Source organism: Dasypus novemcinctus, chromosome 5, assembly GCF_030445035.2.
Source record: "Dasypus novemcinctus isolate mDasNov1 chromosome 5, mDasNov1.1.hap2, whole genome shotgun sequence".
Classification (NCBI taxonomy): Eukaryota; Metazoa; Chordata; class Mammalia; order Cingulata; family Dasypodidae; genus Dasypus; species Dasypus novemcinctus.
Genome location: NC_080677.1, coordinates 93,561,882 through 93,582,275, shown reverse-complemented (window position 1 = coordinate 93,582,275; position 20,394 = coordinate 93,561,882). Strand labels below are relative to the sequence as shown.

Sequence of the window (20,394 nt, the reverse complement as noted above, 5' to 3'; positions counted from 1 at the left end):
GGAAAAGCAATGGTGGTTAGCGGCTTGGAACTGAATGACTTTACTGTTGCTAGTCAGAAACCATGTCGTGTTCAAATCAACTGGTTATTTGACGATGTGAGCTGGGTTGTTTTGTGTGAGTAGATAAAGTCCACTGTTTTCCAAAGTGAGGGCCCTATCAGAAACTTAGTGGATCAGAATCTTGAGGCAGTGCTCCTAAGATTCTGTATGCTTTTGAAACTTCAGCCCATCAAAGTTTGAAAAAATCAATAGTTTAAGTAGTGCATGACTCCTGATTTTCCCTAAGTATTAGGTAAGCAGAAATCCAGGGAAATGTACTGTTTTTTGGAGTACTTCATCTCTTACAAAAGAAAACTCTTCATTTGAGGAGCTCTAGGTACATGTCATCCCCAAAAAATAAATCCCCACTCTCACTTGCCCAGGAAAAGAATGTTCTTTCATTGTAAGCACTGCTTCTCTAGGAATCCTATTTTACTGTGTGAGTAATCACATTAAAATGATTTCAGCCTTCAAAGAGCTTTCACTGGGATTAACTTGACAGAGATTATCAAATCAGCCCTCTAGTGAAGCCCTGAAATAATTACACCAGGACTAGGGATTCTGATGAAAAGGATCACGAAAGGGTCAGTCAAGACCCTAGGGTATTCTTCTGTGAAGACATTCCTAGCTGGGGCAGGGAGATGGTAATATTGCTTGAGTTTCCTCCAATGACTGAGGCACAGTGCTACTTGTCTTATGTGCGTTTTTTTCTGAATCTTCACAATTGCATCCATTTATAGAGGAGGAAACTGAGGTTCTTTAAAGTTACTTAACTTGCCCAAGATTACATGGCCTCTAAATAAAACAGAATAAACAAACAAAGCAAAAATACCCAAAGAAAGAAAGAAATTTGGGTGGGGTGTGTATGTATGTGTGTGTGTGTTGTTGGGGGGTGAGGCAGGTCCTATATAATAAGGAGGCAGCATGAGGACATAGAAACTTAATGGAGTGAGGCACCACGGTAGCTGGGGCAAAGTGATCAGAATAAGTATCACCTATGTATAGTTCAGGTTGCCATGAAGCCCTTTATAATTGCAAGCAATTCAAGTTTTCAGAAGTGTTAGTATCTCTATTTGTTTCTAAGAAATGGTAGGCTCAGAAACCAATTAAGAAAATTTTATTATGGCAAAAACAACTATAAATAAACCGTTTCCCCTAGTCTTCAGTTGAAGAAAACAAGTGCTCTGATATTCAACTATTAATACTATCTTACACAACTCAGATGCAAAGAGCAAATACAGCCATGTGATGTTGTGCAGGTAACATTTTGCAGGCTAAATTGGAGCCTAGATCTTGGAAGCTGGATGTTCTGGGATGAGTATTCCAGTGGTTCTGTGGTTATCTACTCAGGCTGTTGCCCCAGACATCTGTAAATCAAAGAAGCCCTTAACTTAGAGATAGGTTCATCTTTAACTAAGGAATGCTGCTATCCTCTCCAGAGAATGCGTCTGCACCTAATCACAGGCCACTTTCACTGGTTATGATGTAAAAACTCTGACCTGGGCCAGAGGTCACTCCAGGGTCTCCTTTCCCCCTGTAGGAAACAAACAACCCTCCACCTTTTCTGCAGTCAAGTTCAAAACACAAATGGAGTTCAATAGTTGTTTAGCATGTTGCCTACTGAAAGCTGGATACCTGGCTGACAGCTACAGGTTGAGAATGGTGTACGCAGTCAGGTATCAAGTTGTTTTTCTTTTCCACATAAATCATGTTCAGCAAATAGAGCTCAGGCTCATGGAAACACAGACCCTATCAGAGTTTTCAGAGACTAGTGATGTAAACATATTGTATGTTATGGCCAGTTTTCCAGAACTTCTTGAACGCTGTGATGGTGACCCACCAGCTAATTAAAAACACGGGAGCAACCTGGCAGCCTTATTTGGCTATTAATATGTACACTTCTCACCAGTTAATCCTAGGTCCCTTATTTCGTTGCCGAGCAAATATTTATTGAGTCTCTTCTATGTGCCAGACACTATGATAAGGCCTGGGAGTGCAAAGATGAAGACAACAGACTCTGCGCTTGCCCTCGTGGCTCCATAGGCCTCATGGTCTTTGTAGGGGAGCCTGGCAGGAATGAGGCTAAGAAACACAGTCCAGATGCTGGGGAACCCACATGCCTGCACAGTAAGGTGGTGTTTCTTAGGTTCCAGTCCTTGCTCCTTTGTTGTGTTACAAGGACTTACCTTATATTTGTCACTTTGAAAATGTAAAGGGTGAGCTTTTTGTCCCTTTCTGCTTTGAGACTTATGGTAGAAATTAATAAATTGATATCTTGAAGTTCTAACGTAGGTAGACCAGAAGACAACTGTATGAAAAAATACATTTGTGAGGCTTTTAAGTCACCATTTTCACAGGGAATTATTGACTACGTTGTTTAATTAATATTGGTTACTATCCAGTGGACCCTCTTTCCAAAGTTTTAGTTGTGTATAATGCAATTATCCTCTGCCTCCTTCCTAAAACACTTATGTTCTGGACCTCTGTGACACCACATTTTTCTCTTGATTTTCCTTCTGCCCCAGTGACTGGCCTTTCTCAATTTCAGTGCTCGTTCCTACTCTTCCTCTTTCTAAATTTTGAAGACCTTCAGCACTCAGTCCTAACTTCCTCTCCTCTCCTCCTCTCCCCTCTTTTCCTCTCTTTTAAAACTTTCTCCCTGGATGGTCTCGTCCATTTCTAAGACTTTAAATGCTATCCCTGTCCTCATCCTACATCCAGTCCTCATCTTGTACCCAACTCCTCTCTTAAAAGCTCCTCACAAATTTCTCACATGTGCATCAACCTACTTCTGTTCAAAACTGACTCAATTCCTCCCACTCCCCAAACCCTTTTTCCCCACTCTTCCTTCTGAAAGTGGCTTGACCACCCACTCTGTTGGTCAAGGCACAAACCTGCAAGTTGTTACCTACTTTCTCTCTCTCCTCTATCATCCATCCCATCACCAGGTCCTCTTAAAATATTTCATGGATCTATCTGCTTCTCCATCTTCACTGTCACCTCCTAGGTCCAAACAGAATCCTGTTTTGTTCATTCATAGCACATGCCACAATTTTTAGTTATTTGTTTAAATATTTGTTTGTGACCTGTCTGCCCCACTGGACTCTGATTCCAGATGGCAGCAGCTCAATCTGTTTTATTCAACATTGAATGCCAGTACCTAGCATATAAATGTGTGTTGAATTGAATTCATCAGCAAGTTATAAACAGTGTAAAAGACACTGCATTCTTAGATATCTTGATGGAGCTTCATAACTTAAAGATAACTTGGTTTCTTTGACAGGTAATTAGTAAGCATGTCTTCACTCATAACTGATTTCCTTATAATACACAGTCTGTGAAAATACCCATTTGAATATAAGTGTATATGGACTTTCCCCTCATATTCAAGTGCATTCATTAGGGTTTTCATAGCTTGAGAGATTGCTGGCTATTTCCCTGGATGAGATAAAAAGTTTCAAGTAAATGCTGTGGCAGAATAGATCTACTGCTTTTAGCTGCCACCAGATGCTCAGCTCTTTTACTCTTTTGGGGGAGGGTTTTTTTTTCTTTTACTACAGTACGATCACTGGGTAGTTAATCTGATTTCATTGTTAACATAAGCAAAAATACTTCACACATCCAAGATTTTATAGTATAGGCAAGATATATAAATCTGTGCAATCTCTCAGAATATATACTTAGTAGAATCACTGTACTTTTAGGATATGCTTAAAAGTGCCCCAATTTGAATTAATTGGCAGTAGTTATCAAAGTGAGTTTGTGAAAACTGAAGAAACACAAACTTTGAGGAAACATTCCTTACCTTATTGCAACATAACTTGTCTTACAACAAAAAATTACCAGATAAATATATTTATATATATATATTTATATATATATATATTATATATTTGGGGAGGGGGGAGGATAGAAAAGATTCATTTGTAATTACCATATTAATGTACCACAGATGAAAGGGTAATATTAAAATACTCTAAAATAAAATAAAGTACACTAAGGTATTTGCTTACTTCATTTAAGCTTTCCTCATATTACCTATTTTGCAGTAGTGTGTTAAATCTCTTCTTAAAACTATACAAATTTCATGTTACTAGGGGAAGAGCCCTGCCTTCTGACTTAGAAGACTTTGATACTAGCAATTACTACCAATTTTCTGGATTACTCTTTTTACAGATTACTAATTGGGTAGCTAGGCAAATTAACTTCTTTGAGTCTCATTCTAACAGACTGGAAAATTATGGGTATTTCATCTAGTAATTTCTAAGCCTCCTTTAAATCAGATACTCCTTGATCAACAACTTATTTTTAGTCTAAGTTTACAATAACAGAACTTTAACTTTGATACCATTAACTCCCATAAGTTGTCTTTTAAAATTTCTATCATTTAGAAATCTCCCACATTTCCTGAATATGTTTTCTACATACCAAGCAGTATAATATGAATAAAGACAAGGCTTTTCCTAAGTCTGCCCTTGCCACAGTGCCTGAGGTCTGAGTGAACACTCCCTGGACTAGTGTGTCCTCACTTGGCAAAGGGAAGGCTGTTCTTAAGTTTAAAGAAATTGTTTTTAATTTAATATTTAATAAATCAGCAAATATATGTTGAGAACCTGAGCCCTATGCAGTATGTAGAAGAAAGGATAAGACTAATCCCTGTTCTTGGGGAGACAAGATGCAGACACAAAAAAATCATCAAACATTTCAAGACAGCCTGAGCCCCTTTATAAGACTGATGAGGGAGGTCAGCTGGGCTTGGAGGAGGCAGGGAGGGCTCCATGGAAGATGCTAAGTAGGCCTGAATCCTGAGGGCTGGGAAGACTTTTGATAGAAAGGAATTTGAGGAAAGTCCAGTGCAGATGAGAGGAACTCTTATAAGGAAACAGTCTAAATGGAGGTGATGTCAGAAAGTCACTTCAGTGTGACTGTGAGGTCATGGCTTGGTTAAAGGGTACAGGTGGGGGGTGGGGTGCAGTGGGAAATAAGTTGGGCGGGTTAGGTAGTGCCAGACATAGAGATCCTTGAAAGAGTCTGACCTTAACAACTTTAATTCCATTATAGGATTTGCTAATTTAATTGGACATGCTTTCCTGAGCCAGTCAAACTTTTCCAGATTATTATGCACACAGTGAATACAATCATGTGTAATAAGTGAGGATATTGTCTTTCCTAAGTTGCTTTAGCTTGACTAAAGTGAGGAAAGGGTAAGCTTGCAAGTAGATGAATATGCGGTTGCTAACATTTGCTCTTTAACATTCTTTCGTTCCTCAATAAATCTGTGTCATTAATGACAACCTGTAAGTCAACTAGAGGAGAAACAGCCTATTGGATGACGGGCTTAAGTGAATCTTGCTTTAGGCCCTAATGGTCAACATATGGGCCTCTGTCAGCCTGGAGTGGCAGGAATTTGCAAAGACACAGGCCTATCCACAGAGCCAGAGAGAGAAAATGAGAGAGCGCCCTTCCTCCAGGTCCCAGAGGTGTGGATCTGGGAACTATTAGCAAAAGCCCTCTGTTCCTCCTCTGCTGTCAGGAAGATGCATGTCGGTGGAGACAGAAATGTGTTTACACTGGGAACCCTGACTCCATTATTAATTTTATAGCTCTGGGGATGGGATGCTCTATTTTGTAGTTTCCCCAGCATTGCCCCACCAAAAATATGTTATGTGGTGAGGTTATGTGATTTAGAGACTCTGATTCTTGGTCCTCTGTCTTCCCATGCATATATGAGCTTTTGTGCGAGTCAGGACGAGGACAATACATATAAGGAGGAAAAAGGTTTATCTGACTGGAACCAGCACCTTCACAGTGCAGGCAGTGCCAGACCCTACAGACTTGCCCTGAATCTAGGGATGCTGGGTTTAGCGAGATGATCTCACAACAGTTGGGTGAAAAGATGACAGAAGAAGTTTGGGCTCGCCGAGGCTGAGTCTGTGTTGCTCTGTGTCTGGGGACTGGGATCTGAAGCCATACATTTGGGCATACTTCACAAACAAATGTAGAGGGAAGTCAGGGAAATGCACTTTCAACTCGTCTCTTCTCCCTTAATGTAAATCAAGGGCAATAAGAGATAACTTATCACAATAAAGCAACATGTGATCTTTAAAAGTAAACATACTAAACTTAAACATCTAAACAAATATTTATCCTTGTAAAATATCAATTTGGGAGACAGTAATGATAAGACCACTTCCTCAAAGGTGTTTTACAGATTTCTTCTTTGGAATATTTTTGAGAGCCAGCCACACATGCTCTTGTAGATACTCTGTGGTACAAATATTTGCCTGTTAAGATCAATTTGATTTTTGGAAATGACTCAGAGAATCTTAGAATTAAGCCTGGGGAATAAGGTAAGTGGTAAGGCTAAGTAATTCCATTTTTGGTGAGATGCAAATTGATGCTATTAGCTTTCCTGAACCAGAAAGTTCTCCTCAGAAAGGGTTCTTTCCAGTCTCCTTGGCAATGGCCATATCGGTTAAAACTGATGTATTTTAACATGTGTTAAAACCACTTTTAATACACACGTTTTAGAGATGTGCAGGCTGGCATTGCAAAGAGGTACTGGGGATCTTCAATAGATATTTCATGTCTATAGTCTTCTACCTTACTCTAGTTTTCCAGTTTCAGGAATTATTCTAGTTTCAAGAATTCCAATAAGAATATCAGTACAGAGAGAAGGCAGCGTAGGCTAACACCACCATGTTAATTAGCCTTTTTTCTTTTCTCACATAAGTAAGAAATTTTCTCACATAAATTTAGGTGTTTTAATTATCTGTGGCATATTGTGAGCTAGAGGAAAATGTCCCCTTCAAAAAATGTTATATGTCAGAATTTTTGAGAGTTCTTCACTTGATAAAATGATTAAGGGAGAGAGTGAGAAAGATCCTAAAGCTCTGATCATTATACTCTTACAACTGAGCCTGCTTTCTCACAGAGCCTGGCAGGACTCCATTGTAGAGCTCTCTGTCAAAAGACTGACCATCACATGGTCAAGAGCTTGAGCTCTGGAGTCAGATAAGCCTGGCTTCAGGTCTGTCCCTGCCACCTGGTAGTTGTGTGATATTGGGCAAGTCACTTGACCTCCCTGACCCACCATTTCCTCATTTCCAAAATGGTGATGATAAGAATTCCTTCCTTATAAATTTATGAGAATTAAATGAAATAATTGCATGCAAAATGCTTATTGCAGGTCCTCACCCATGTGAGTCCTCCATGGAGTGGGGGTGAGGGGAAGTATGGGTGACCTTCAACTTAGTCATCCTCAAAAATGTGAAAACTGGCCCTTATGGAGTTAAGGCTAATAGATGTAACTGGTTTTGTTTCCCTAGTCATTCCCCTTATAGCCCAAGCAGAGGGTGAGTGACCTATGAATTATTAATTTGATGTATTATTTGAAAAAAGTCATCTCAAATATATATACCAAATATTCATAACTAAACAGGTGGACAGGGCATAAAGCTCAGAGGCCCCCTTTCATAAAAATCTTTCTTTCCTTCCTTCCTTCCTTCCTTCCTTCCTTCCTTCCTTCCTTCCTTCCTACCTTCCTTCCTTCCTTCCTTCCTTCCTTCCTTCCTTCCTTCCTTCCTTCCTTCCCTCCCTCCCTCCCTCCTTCCTTCTTTCCTTCCTTCCTCCCTCCTTCCCTCCCTCTTTCTTTTCTTTCCACATACATGAACTCTAGTACACGCATGCACACACACTTGAGTTCATTGTCTTGATGCTTACCTTTTATTTTAAAAATAATAGTAATGCTCTTTGGAAAGGCTGATGGGAGTCCCTAAGATAGTATAGCCCTACTGCGATCAGCAGTAATGAATCTTTATTATAATTCCTATAAAGGAACAGCAAATTTTGTAGAGATTCTGTGCTTTGGAAATACTCTCTTCAGGGTTTTGATGAAATGGCTCTAAGTACTGCTAAAATGATAGCAAATGTCAAAATTTCCCTTCTGCCCTATCATCTATCATTAGATCTAATTAGATTCAAACCCCAAAGCAGGGCCAATTTGTAGTCCACCTCTGTACAGCCTCACCTTCTCCTCCTACTTCTGAGACTACTCTTCTCTTCCCAGTTGGCCCATTCCCTGCTGCCCCTGATGCCTCAGAGGAGCCCATTATGCTGTGACCTCACCACTGTTCTCACATCAGTATCTCTAAACCCTGAGAAACCCTTTCTCATCTACCTTCTTCTGGACGCTCATTATGCCCTATTTGGGCAGCCAGTGGAGAGTGGCATGTTCAGATTAATCATGTTTTCCAGTGCTTTGTAACCGAACATTGAACTACTGAGATATCTCATTGCCAGAGTCTTTGTTTCCCTTTGCAGAAACCACATCTGAGTTATGCTCTTGTCAATGGCTGTTGCTTTGTCTGTTCCTCTCTATTATGGATTAAATTGTGTCCCCAAAAAAGATCTATTGAAGATCCCCAGTACCTTAGAATGTGACATATGTGGAAATAGGGTAATTACAGATGGAACTAGGCAAGTTAAAATGAGGTCCTACTGGAGTAGGTAGCCCGTTAATCCCATATGACTGGTGTCCTTAGGGGAAACATAAAACAGCACGATCATTACCCACAGCTGAGTTAGTCCACCAACTCAGACCTCATTAAGCTTCAAGCCACTGGACAAAGACCTACAAGTTAGATATTGATAAAAAGACCCACAGCCTGACTCAGGAAGAAGACAGTGATTTCCTTATCTTAGCCCCCTACAGCCCCCAGTCCCAAATGGAGAGTAAGAGTTCTAATTGCATGGTTAAGGTATTCATATTTTGATGAATACATATTGGTGGGAGTGAAGAGTGTTTATTGGCATGCATGACTTATACACAAAACACAAAAAAGTAAAAATGCAGAGTTGCCTCTGGGATGCCATGTGAGAGTGCTTTTCACAACCACTGGAGTCTCATTCATAGGTTTAGTTTCCTGTGACTCCTCTAACAAATTACCAGAAACTGGGAGGCTGAAAACAACAGACATTTATTCTCTCACAGTTCTGAGGCTGGAAGTCTGAAATCAAGGTGTTGACAGGGCCATGCTCCCTCTGAAGGCTTGAGGGGAGAACCCTCCCTTGCTGCTTCTAGCTTCTGGTAGTTGCTGGCAATCCTTGGTGTTCCTTGGCTCGTGGCAGCAGAACTCCAGTCTCTGCCTCTATCATTCCATGGCCCTCTTCACTGTGTGTCTGTGTCTGTTTCCAGATCTCTCTCTCTCCTTGCAAACTCCAGTCTCTGCCTCTATCATTCCATGGCCCTCTTCACTGTGTGTCTGTGTCTGTTTCCAGATCTCTCTCTCTCCTTGCAAGGATATCTGGCATTGACCTCATCTTAACTTGATTTCATCTGCAAAGACCTTATTTCTAAAGAAGGTCCATTCACAGATTCCGAGGATTAGGACTTAAACATATCTTTTGGGGTGACATGATCCAACCCACAACCACCAGCTCCATGCAGAAGATTTCTTCATCTGTGTCTCCCTCCTGACCACTTTCCTAAATCCCAGAGTATGTTTTTAGTGAACATTTCGACGTAGATGACCCATAGTCACAGCAGACTCAACATGTTCAAAACTAAAGTCATTATCCTTCCTCAAAGCCTCCCTCTCCCCAAGTGTTCCCCACCGCAAGGAATGTTGCCAGCACAAACCCAGGCAACCCAAGCCAAAAACCCAAGGGTCCTTCTTGATTCCTCCCATCCATCCATCCATCCATCCATCCATCCATCCATCCATCCATCCAGTCACCATGTCCTGCCAGTCCCACCTCTTAAACTTTTTTGAGTCCATTTGCCTTTCCCCATTCCCCCTCCCACTGTCTTAGTCCAGTGTACTTTAATGGTCTCTAACTTACCTCCTTCCCTTCTCTCTGGCCTCCACTTCAATCCATTCTGCTACAGCACCAGAGTGATCCTTCCAAAATGCAAATTAAATAATGTTACCCTTTTTTGGAAAAACCCTTGGTAGCATTCCATTGCCCTCAGGTTCAAGTTTAAATCCCTTGACATATAACATAAGGCTTTTCATAATTGTGGTGTTTACCCACCTCTCCAGCCCAACTCATGCCAGTCTCCCCTTTGAATACTACATTCCGGACATGTTGAACATCTTTCTGCTCCTCAAATACTACAGAGCTTTGCATGTTTCCTGTCCTTTACACGTGGGGCCACCCCCTTCTCCTCCTCCTTAGGTGGTTAATAAAATATAAAATGAAAGCTGAAAAGTGTGCCTACCACATGTATACAGCTCAGTGAATTCTCTCAAACTGAAAACACTTATGTAACCTGTGCCCAGATCAAGAACCTTAAGAGTACTATGATTCCAAAAACTCCCATCATGGTCTTTTTCATTACCCTCCAAAACTAAGTCACTGCCTTGACTTCTAACAGAATAGTTTTTCCCATCTTTGTACTTTATGTAAATGGAAGCCTACAAAATTATGTAATTTATCTGTGGCCATATAATAAACTGCCAAAACACTTATGGACTAAAACACACCTTCAACTTCATCACTCCTTATGGCTACACTCCTTGTACCTATTCTCTCCTGTTTCATCACCAAACTTCTTGAAAAACTTCCTACACTCATGTCCTCTCCTCCAATTCATTCCTTACTTAAATTGAAATCTATATGATATAAAAATAAGCACCTTAAAGCATACAATTCAGTGGCATTTAGTACATTGGCAGTATTGTGCAACCACCACCTCTATCTAGTTCCAACACATTTTCATCACCCCCAAAGGAGATTCCATGCCAACTAAGCAGTAACTCTGCATTTCAGACTCCCACCAGCTTCCTTTCTCTATGGTTTACTTGTTCTGGATATTTCATATAAATGGAACCATATCATATGTGCCCTTTTGTTTCTGGCTTCTTTCACTTAGCATAATGTTTTTTGAGGTTCATCCATGCTTACACCCTGTGCCTCAGCTGCACAGAATCTTCACAGTCCTTTTTGAACTAGCTCTCCAAATCCCTGCTAGACTGTTTTCTCTTGCCCGATGCCCTTTACCTCATTCTCCCCCTGAAAGTCTTCTCTTCATCCTTTAAGTCTCACTTCAAATGCTACCTTCTCCGTCTATGAAACCACACAGAGTTAGCATTTCCTTTTCTGGTCCTGCTTGCTACTAGTAATAGTAATACCAAGAATACCATTATTATAATATGTTTGGCTCACTCCTCTAGAACCTAAGCTCCTCAGGACCAGGACAGGATCCATGTTTTGCTCACAGATATATTCCAAGCTCTCTGAGCGAAGCCTGACACCGAGTAGGTGCTCAGAAACATTTGTTAAGTGAATAAATGGTTAGCGTTTATTATGCACTTATTGGGCCAGATGTTTTCATGCAATATCTCCGTTCATCCTTGCGACAGTCCTGTGAATAAAGAATGGTTTTTTTCACTTTTTAAAAAATTTATTGAAGTATATCATTCATACATAGACATACATAAACAATAAGTGTATAATAATGCTTGTGAACTTACAAATCAAATATATATAACACCATACACGGCTCTCATAACTCTCCCTACCACCAATAACTTGCATTGTTGTTAAACCTTTTTAACTAATGATTAAGACTGATGTCAAAATATTACTACTAAACAAAGTATTTTTCCCCTAACCAATCTTATTATTGTCTCTATATCATTTATATATGAACATACATAAACAATTAAGTGTATAGTAAAAGTTGTGAACTTACAAAGCAAACATGCATAACATCATCCAGGGTCCCATACATCAACCTTCCACCAACACCTTGCATTGTCATGAGATGTTTGTTACAAATTATGAAAGAATATTGTCAAAATCTTACTATTAGTCATAGTCCTTATCTTACATTTGGTGTATTTTTCCCCCAAACCCACCTATTATTAATTTTTAAATATATTTTTTATGACAGAAGTTGTAAACTTATAAAACCATTATGCACATGTGCAGAATTCCCAAACAACACCCGTACATCAACACTCCACAATGTGGTGTGTCATTTGCTACAGGTAAAATATCTTCAGATTGTTACCATGTCCATAGTGTACATTTGGCTCACATTTTCCATCCTCCCTCAATATCAACACAGTACATCTTTCACATAGATGCAAGAATAATATATTATTACTACTAACCACAGTCCATAGGTCACTCCAGCTATATTTTCCCCACGCTTCTCCACATTCCCAACACCCTGCGGTAGTGATATAAATTTGCTCTAGCTAACAAAGGACCTTGCATCTGTACCATCTACCACAATTCTTATCCACCTCTTGGTTTACTGTGGTATTAAGTTCCAAGATTATTTTCTAGTATTCTGTCAATAGGCATTTACATAACTAAACTACCATTTTCAGTCACCTCCCCATTTATAAACTAGCTGTTACTCACTGTGTTTTACCATCCACTCTATACATTTCCACACTCTTCCGGTAAAGCTAATTAAAACTTCTACATACATTAAACATCAGTAGTCCACTCAGTCCTCATCTTATCTCTTTTAAGAATCCACCACCTACCACCAGGTCTTGAAGATATTTTCCAATAATTTCTTCTAGAAGTTTTATGGTTCTTTTATTTTTAGTTTTTTTATTCATTTTCAATTTTTTTTGGATAAGGGTGAGATAGGGGTCCTCTTTCCTTCTTTCAGCTATGGATGTCCAATTCATTCAGCACCATTTGTTGAATGGATTGTTCTGCCTGAGTTGTGTGAGTTTGACAGGCTAGTCAAAAATCACTTGACCATACCTGTGAGGGTCTGTTTCTGAACCATAAATTCAGTACCATTGGTCTATTGTGTCTGTCTTTAAGCCAGTTCCATGCTGTTTTTACCACTATAGGTAGGTATTATGATTTAAAGTCTGGAGATGTGGGTTACTTTTCCTTTTTATGGTATTTCTGGCTATTCAGGACTCCTTTCCCTTCCAAATAAATTTTATGATTGTGTTTTCAATTTTTTTCTTTAATGCTGGTAGAATTTTTATCAAGATTGCATTAAATCTGTATATCAATTTCAGTAGAACTGACATCTTAATGATATTTAGTCTTCCAATCCATGAGCATGGAATGTTCTTCCAGTTATTTAGGGCTTTTTTTATTTGTTTTAACATTGAGTTGCAGTTTTCTGAATACAAGTGCTTTACATCATTGGTTAAGTTTTTTCCTATTTGAGTTTTATCTGTCATATTTAATTTTCACCACTCTTTTCACACTTTTAGTTACTTTCATTGATACAATCTTCATTTCTACACTCTCTTCCAGGTCCCTCTTTCCTGTCTTATCTTTGCAGGATCTAGCACACCCTTTAATATTTCCTGAAAATCTGGTCTCTTGGTTAGAAATTCTCTGTTTCTGTTTATCTGTGAATATTCTAATTTTGCCCTCATTTTTGAAAGACAGTCTTGCTGGATATAAGATTCTTGGTAAAAGTTTTTCTCTTGTAGTATCTTAAATATATCAGACCACTGTCTTCTTGTCTCCATGGTTTCTGGTGAGAAATCAGCACTTAATCTTATTGGATATCCCTTATATGTTAGGCATTGCTTTTCTCTTGTTCTCAGAGTTTTCTCTCTCTGTCTCTGGCATTTGACATTCTGATGAGTATGTGTCTTGAAGTTGGTGTATTCAGATTTTTTCTGAGGGGAGTACATTGTCCTTCTTGGACATGAATATCTATGTCCTTCAGTAGGGTTGGGAAATTTTCTACCATTATTTCTTCAAATATTTCTTCTGCTCCTTTTCCCTTCTCTTCTCCTTCTGGGATACCCATGACATGTATATTTGCATGCCTTTTGCTGTCATTTAGTTCCCTGAGACCTCGTTCAGTTTTTTCCATTCGTTTCTTCATCTGTGCTTTTGTATGTTCACTTTCAGAGGCCATTTCTTCAAGCTCATCAGTCCTTTCTTCTGCCTCTTCAAATCTGCTATTATATGATTCTAATGTTTTTTTATTTCATTTAATGCACCTTTCATTTCCATAAGATCTATTTTTCTATGTATGCTTTCAAATTTTTTGTGCTCATCCAATGTCTTCTTAATAGTCTTAATCTCTTTAGCCATCTCATTGAATTTATTAAGGAGATTTCTTTGAACATCTATAATTAGTTGTCTCAACTCCTTGATGTCATCTGGAGGCTTATCTTGTTCCTTTAACTGGGCCATAGCTTCCTGTTTCTTGGTGTGGATTGTAATTTTTTGTTGGTGTCTTGGCATCTGGCTTACTAGAGTATTTTTTCTGGATGTAATTTTTCTCTTTAGTTTATGGCTTCCTATCCTTTCTTCCTTGCTGGTTGTACAGTAGGAGCCAGGCATGTAGTTGGTGATGTAAGCTGTGGAGGCTCAAGCTGCCCTCCTTGTACCAGGGGTCAATGAAGATTCTTCCAACTTTCTTCTTTGCCAGGGGTAAGGACAGGGTCACAGCTGTGTGGAATAATCCAGTGCAAGCCTAGACTGTAGTTGCCCAGAAAGACTGACAAAGCTTCACATCCCTTTCTCCCCTGCTGGGGTGGGGGGGGGGTGGGGGGGGGAGAATGGAGTTGCAGGTGTGGGCAGCAGTCTATGCAGTGTGGGTCCAAGATGACTGCAGTTGCCCTGGTAGACTTCTAATTTTCAGTCTATGCCAACCAAAGTTACCCGCTGTTACCTGTATAGGCTGGTGCAGGGCTCCTCAGCCTCCTCCCTATCAGAGGCAGAGTGAAGCCTAGGCTAGAGCTGCAAGCTGATCTTCATGAAAGAAACTGGCTCCTGCTGAAACTCAGTCAGCCTGGCTTCCCCTCAGGCTGGGGGTGGAGTCAAAATGGCAGCTATTGGCCTCTTTCTGACTTGGGCTGGTTCATATACCAGCTGTTCCCAGGGTTATCTCTTAGCCAACCAAGTTTATCAATTAGTTGCCAAAATCAGCAGCCAGTTGTCTCCTCTTCCTCTGTTTCTGGGAAATGGAGCTTCCAATTCCAGCCACAGAATAGCTCCTGGGGCCGCTCATGCCACCAGAGTAGGATAATCACTGACCTCTATGACTTGGCCAGTAATTTCCCAGAGAGGCTGGCACAGGTGCCCACAGCTTCCTCCCTGTTGGAGGTGGGCCTCCAACTGGGGCCTAGGCTAGACCTGCAATATGATCTGGATGGAAAGAAGCTGGTCCCCACCAGCACTATGATTTGCAGTCCACCTGCTTCCCCTCGTGCCAGGCGCAAGTTAAGATGGTGGCTCCCAGCCTCTTTCTGGCTTGGACAGGCTCAAACTTTAGCTGCTCTCAGTATTATACTTTAGCCCGCTGAATTTACTCATCAGTAGCTAAAATTGGTGCCCAGTCGTCTCTTCCTCCTCCGTTTTGGTAGGTGGAGCTTTCAATTCCAGCCATGGAACAGCTCCCAAGGTGACTTGTGCCTCCAGTGGAGGATGGGCACTGGCCTCCAGGGCCTGGAGCACTCTACTTACGAGGCTTCTCTGCAGATGGACATCTCCTCCTTCCATTCCTTCAAGGATGTTGCGGGATGCTCTTCTGGTCTCCTGGAGTCCCCAAACAGGTGTTACAGCTAGCTCCAGAGAGCTCTGGGTGTTTACTAACTGCCCTGTAACAGGAGCTGACTCTAGGAGCTCCTTACTCCACTGCCATCTTGCTGGTTCTCCAAGAAGGAACTTTATTTTATCTCAGTTTTGCATAGGAGGGAATTGAAGTTTAGCGAGATTAAATAACTTGCCCAAGGTTACACAGCTGATACATGGCAAAGCTAGGATTTGAACCCTGATTTGTGCAAGCTCTACATAACTTCACTCTGCTGTTTTTGAGCTTTGTCTGCTTTGCTGCTTTTCACATAACTCTACTATAGGGTACAATATGTCTTCAGCAGACAAAACAATGTTCCTCAAGTAATAGTGGAGGTACCTCTACATATTTACCTCCTTACCATACTATTAGTTCACTGAGAATAGGAACCGGCTCCTAGTTACCTTATCCCCCCAAGCCCTCCCCCAAAACTCCAAGCAACCATCATGGTATCTTACACATGTTTATGTTCAGTGTTTATTGAATTAAATATTGAGTGTGCTCTTAAGAGGCAGCATAGTCTTTTCCATACTCAATGATTTTTGAGGATTGTCAAGGTTGCCGCAAATCAGGGCTCAGCTGCTGCCTCTTCTGACCCTTTACTCCTTCACCCTGACCCTGTCCTTTGCCATCCTTCCTGTCCCCATGAAACTTCCCTGCCTGTCTTCCTGCTGTTAGTGGCCTGATTGCACAGAGCAAATTCTGCCCCACCCTCTCTTCTTCTTGACCCCAGGCCTTGCTTCTTCTCTGAGCAACAGGACACTTTAATAGATAGTTCTGACACATGCAGATGGTAATAAATGCAGAGAGGGTTACAAAGCACTGTAGGAGTTACAAAGGGGAAAATTTTTTAGTTAAATGGTAGAGGAACTGAAAGTGAATTAAGTCACTATCTTTTTTATCCTGATATGTTCATTGCCTTTTTTGTGTAATAAAGGGTTTTGCCTCTCTAGGCTTGTCAATTATTCAGGATCTTTACAAGTAATAGAAACTGGAGCAGTTTAAACTGAAAAGGGAAATTTATTCTAAGCATAAATATATATACATATATATACAGTATTTCTAGGAACCCAAAGGTTGGAATGCAGCCAGGCCTTAGGGAAAAACAGAAGCAGAACTGGAAAATAGCCTGGGACCTGGGCAGCATTCTCTTTCCATGTCTAATCTTCACTGTCTCTGGGTCTGTGTGACTCTCTAGTGCACAACCTCATTATGGTACATAGCTGGCAGTGGCTACAGAACTTTTACTTGGAGAACCTGCCTGTCTCTGCCCAAATCACATTTTCCTGGGAAAATCTACCTGATTGGCCCAGCTGGAGCCAGATGCCCACCCCTGGTCCAATCACTGACTGCCAGTGGGACAGGGTAATGCTGTCTAACATGGCCACCAGAGACCCATCTCTTTGGAGGAGGATCAAGTAGACGGACTCACTGTAAGCTGAGCACACTCTCTCTAAAATGCCCACTACGCTTAGTTCTGATAATGTTTTCTGATAATGTTCTTTCAAAGGAATTCTGGGTGCTTCCCCAGGTGTAGTAGAGCAAATTAAGATGCTTCCTGCCTTTGGGATTCTTTTATAGAAATAAATGCATAAATATGGATTTCCACTTAGCAAATACCACCCTGATTAATCAAGTAGATGTTCCATTGGTAACTCATAGCATGTTTTCTATGCCAGTTTTGTTCACTGAAAGCCTAGACTCTTGGCTTCCACCAGGTGCCTCATACTCATCTAAGTGGCCCACTAGCCCGCAGTAGGAAAAAGAGCAGTTGTGTGATAAATGAGGCTGGAATTTTCCTTTCCCTTCAAGGCCTCACAGAAAGGTTGCACACATGGGCCCTTCAGCAACTAGGATCTCTTTTCCCATATTAAACCATTGTCATCAGGTCTGAAGAGATAGAGTTACCTCCCATTGAGTGTTCTACACCCTGCCAGATTCAAAGAGAACTAGCCTTTCTACTGCTTCCTTCATGTGGTTTGAGGTAGACAGAAAAGGAACCAGAACAGGTCCTGCTTTCATTTGGATCTAGCCCTGCCCATTCAGTGTGTCTAGCCTTTGATCTGCAGATTCAGGGCTGGATTAAGGACAATATGAAAAGCTCAGAGAACTCAGAAGTGGGCAAGCTGGACTCAGGTTTGGAGGCAAATCCAAAACTCCGGGTCCACCCTTCCTGGACTTGGCCCTCTGGGCATCTCTGCCCTCACTGCAGGTGGCATATAGGGTTGGCACACTGCATGTGTCCATGGAAATGGAGTTACAGATTTGGGTTGGGTGAGATGGAGCAGGGCCCTGTTCTAGAGGGAACATCTTGTGGCTTTTCTCCCAGACGTGTTGTGTTCTGCCCACACCTTTTCCGTGACCCCTCCCTGGCTTGTCTTCCAGGCTCTCTGGGTACAGCAGGCCGTGTGTGCAACCTGACTTCCCGAGGCATGGACAGCTGCGAAGTCATGTGCTGCGGGAGAGGCTACGACACCTCCCATGTCACCCGGATGACCAAATGTGAGTGTAAATTCCACTGGTGCTGTGCTGTGCGCTGTCAGGACTGCCTGGAGGCTCTGGACGTGCACACATGCAAGGCCCCCAAGAGTGCTGACTGGGCAGTTCCCACATGACCCTGCAGAGGTCATCCTCCGCCTTCCCTCCTGCAGGGGCTCCATAGGATCTGCAAGGACACTGGACCTTTGGGGTCTCTCCTGGATATTTCCTAAGGCATTTGACCTTTGCCTCAACAGAAGTCTCTTCTCCTCCTCCCTCAGGGCCCCACTACCCAGGGCCACACTCTGCACATAAAGCACCCTTCCTCTATTCATCTGCTAGCATTCTGGGGTCACACTGTATTGTCTTTGGAAATATCATGTTGGGATGTTGGAGGGGAAGGACGGTGGGCCCAGATCATTGTCTCCATCCACCTAGACTTTTCTTCTTTCTAGAGCAATTGGCCAGGGAGCAAAATAGACTGCCTTCAAGGAGCTTTCTCTGTGACTGCCAACAAATGCTCATAGTTAAGAGATTTCATACCTCTCTGGGGGTGGGAGTGAGGGTATAAAGTAAGGAAAGCTACTGCTACTGAATTAACTTTAAATTCTTGAAAAGGCCAAGCAAGGATTTTGTCTGGTCAAGTGATTTTCACTGCCACCATCCCCAGCAATAATTGGTAATTTGTGGGAAAGGATGGCTTTCAATAAACTTTGGGTTTAAAAGGCATATTTTTCAAGACACTTGTAGCCATATTAATATCTGATGTAACAAGGTGGAAACATGTGTCCCTTGGTGCAGTAGTGTCTTGGATCTTTGCAATGGCAAAACCCTCAGAAAATGATTGCTTTGAATTATTGTTCTTCTCAATGTAAAGAAATGATAGGGAATAAGACTTCCTTCTCACATAGGCTCTGAAGGGAATCAGAAAGAGGATTGACAAGCTGGCAGTATTCTGTAACTATTGGGTGAATATGGAGGCAAATGAAAATGTCTTGCAGATAAGGAAAAGAGGGAAAATAAAATTCCTCTTTGGCATTATGCATGTGACCCATGGAATTTTGTAACTGAAACAGCTTTGAGAATGAAAACTTTGGGAATGACAAGACTAGGAAACTAAAATGCTGACAGAGAAGTTTCCAGAAGTCAGTCATGCTTGAGACAGCATTTACTATAAGCAGATGCCTACAAGACGTTGGCCACATATGCCAAGGAATGTCAACTAATGCCCATCACCCTCCAAATGCATTTAAAGACCTGTCACATTTAATTGTGTTCATTTGATGCTTTCAAAATGATGTGATACTGTAGCCTAAAGCAAATGACACATAGCCTTGCTTATAAAGTTGGTAACTCTAGTATATAATATTGCAAACAAATCTTTGCTTGGAGGCTGTACTTAAGGGACCCAGCTGTAATTATGGGAACATCAATATACAAATAGTAGTCAGCTTCTGCCACTAGCCAAAAGATGACATCTAGGGAAAATGGAGAGGCTGCATGCCCCCTTTTTTTTTTTTAACAGTAAATGAAAGAAAGATAAAATATATGAAACTCCTTCTCATCACCTTGTACAATTCAGTTCTTGTTCTAAATATGATCTCGTCACAGAACTGCCTATATCAGCTAATGATATGTTTCATTATTTGTGTCTGGTGTCAAATTAATGACGTTTGCTCATGCTTTAACATTTTGGCCTTCTGTTTCTCTCTCTTCTCACTTTGCGGTCAATCATTAAGACTGAGGCTGGTGGAAACAACCTACTGGAGTTGTTTCATGATTGACGGTTATCTCCTAGTCTGCTTAAAAATAATAGAAGTCATCCCCTTTCCCAAAACCGAAAATTAGTTGTCTAATTTTTCCAAAGTACCTCTTTCTTCTTTTCGGTCTATGGATGCAGGAGGTGGTAATGATGGAACAAGACAGTGGCCACGTTGAGCTCAGGGGAGCTGTGTGGGAAGGCTGGGGAGTGGACACTGCTCGCTCTTGGGTTACACTGAAGCCTGGGGCAGATGCCCTCATGGGATGATGAAAGGGACCTTCGTGGGGGTCTCAGAGCCATCAACCATTCTTCTTAAACTATGAACTCATAAACCCATGGCTATATTTAGGATCTTAGATGACATCTCCAGCTCCCTTCAGTTTGTATCTGGGAAAACTAAGGACAAGAGAAGTAAAGGGATCTGTAAAAATATCAGCCATGACCTCAATGCCTCATCACAAATAAGACCACACTCTAAGAGTATTCAAGAAAGCTAAGCACTTTATCTATGAAATGAAACTACTTTCTCTCAGAGTTTCTTCTACAAGATTCTAAATCATTTTACAACTTAGTATCTGTTGCT

The 20,394-nt window shown here is 41.2% G+C and overlaps 1 protein-coding gene across 1 annotated transcript in view; it reads left to right on the top strand.

Moving 5' to 3' along the window:
* WNT2 (Wnt family member 2) overlaps nucleotides 1-19,430 on the top strand; it is a 47,807-nt gene extending 28,377 nt beyond the window's left edge. Inside the window, exon 5 of the mRNA NM_001281763.2 lies at nucleotides 17,957-19,430. Within this exon, the coding sequence (NP_001268692.1) occupies nucleotides 17,957-18,186 (230 nt within the window). The 3' untranslated portion in view covers nucleotides 18,187-19,430. The remainder of the gene's footprint in view (nucleotides 1-17,956) is intronic.
* The last annotated feature ends 964 nt before the right edge of the window (nucleotides 19,431-20,394 follow it).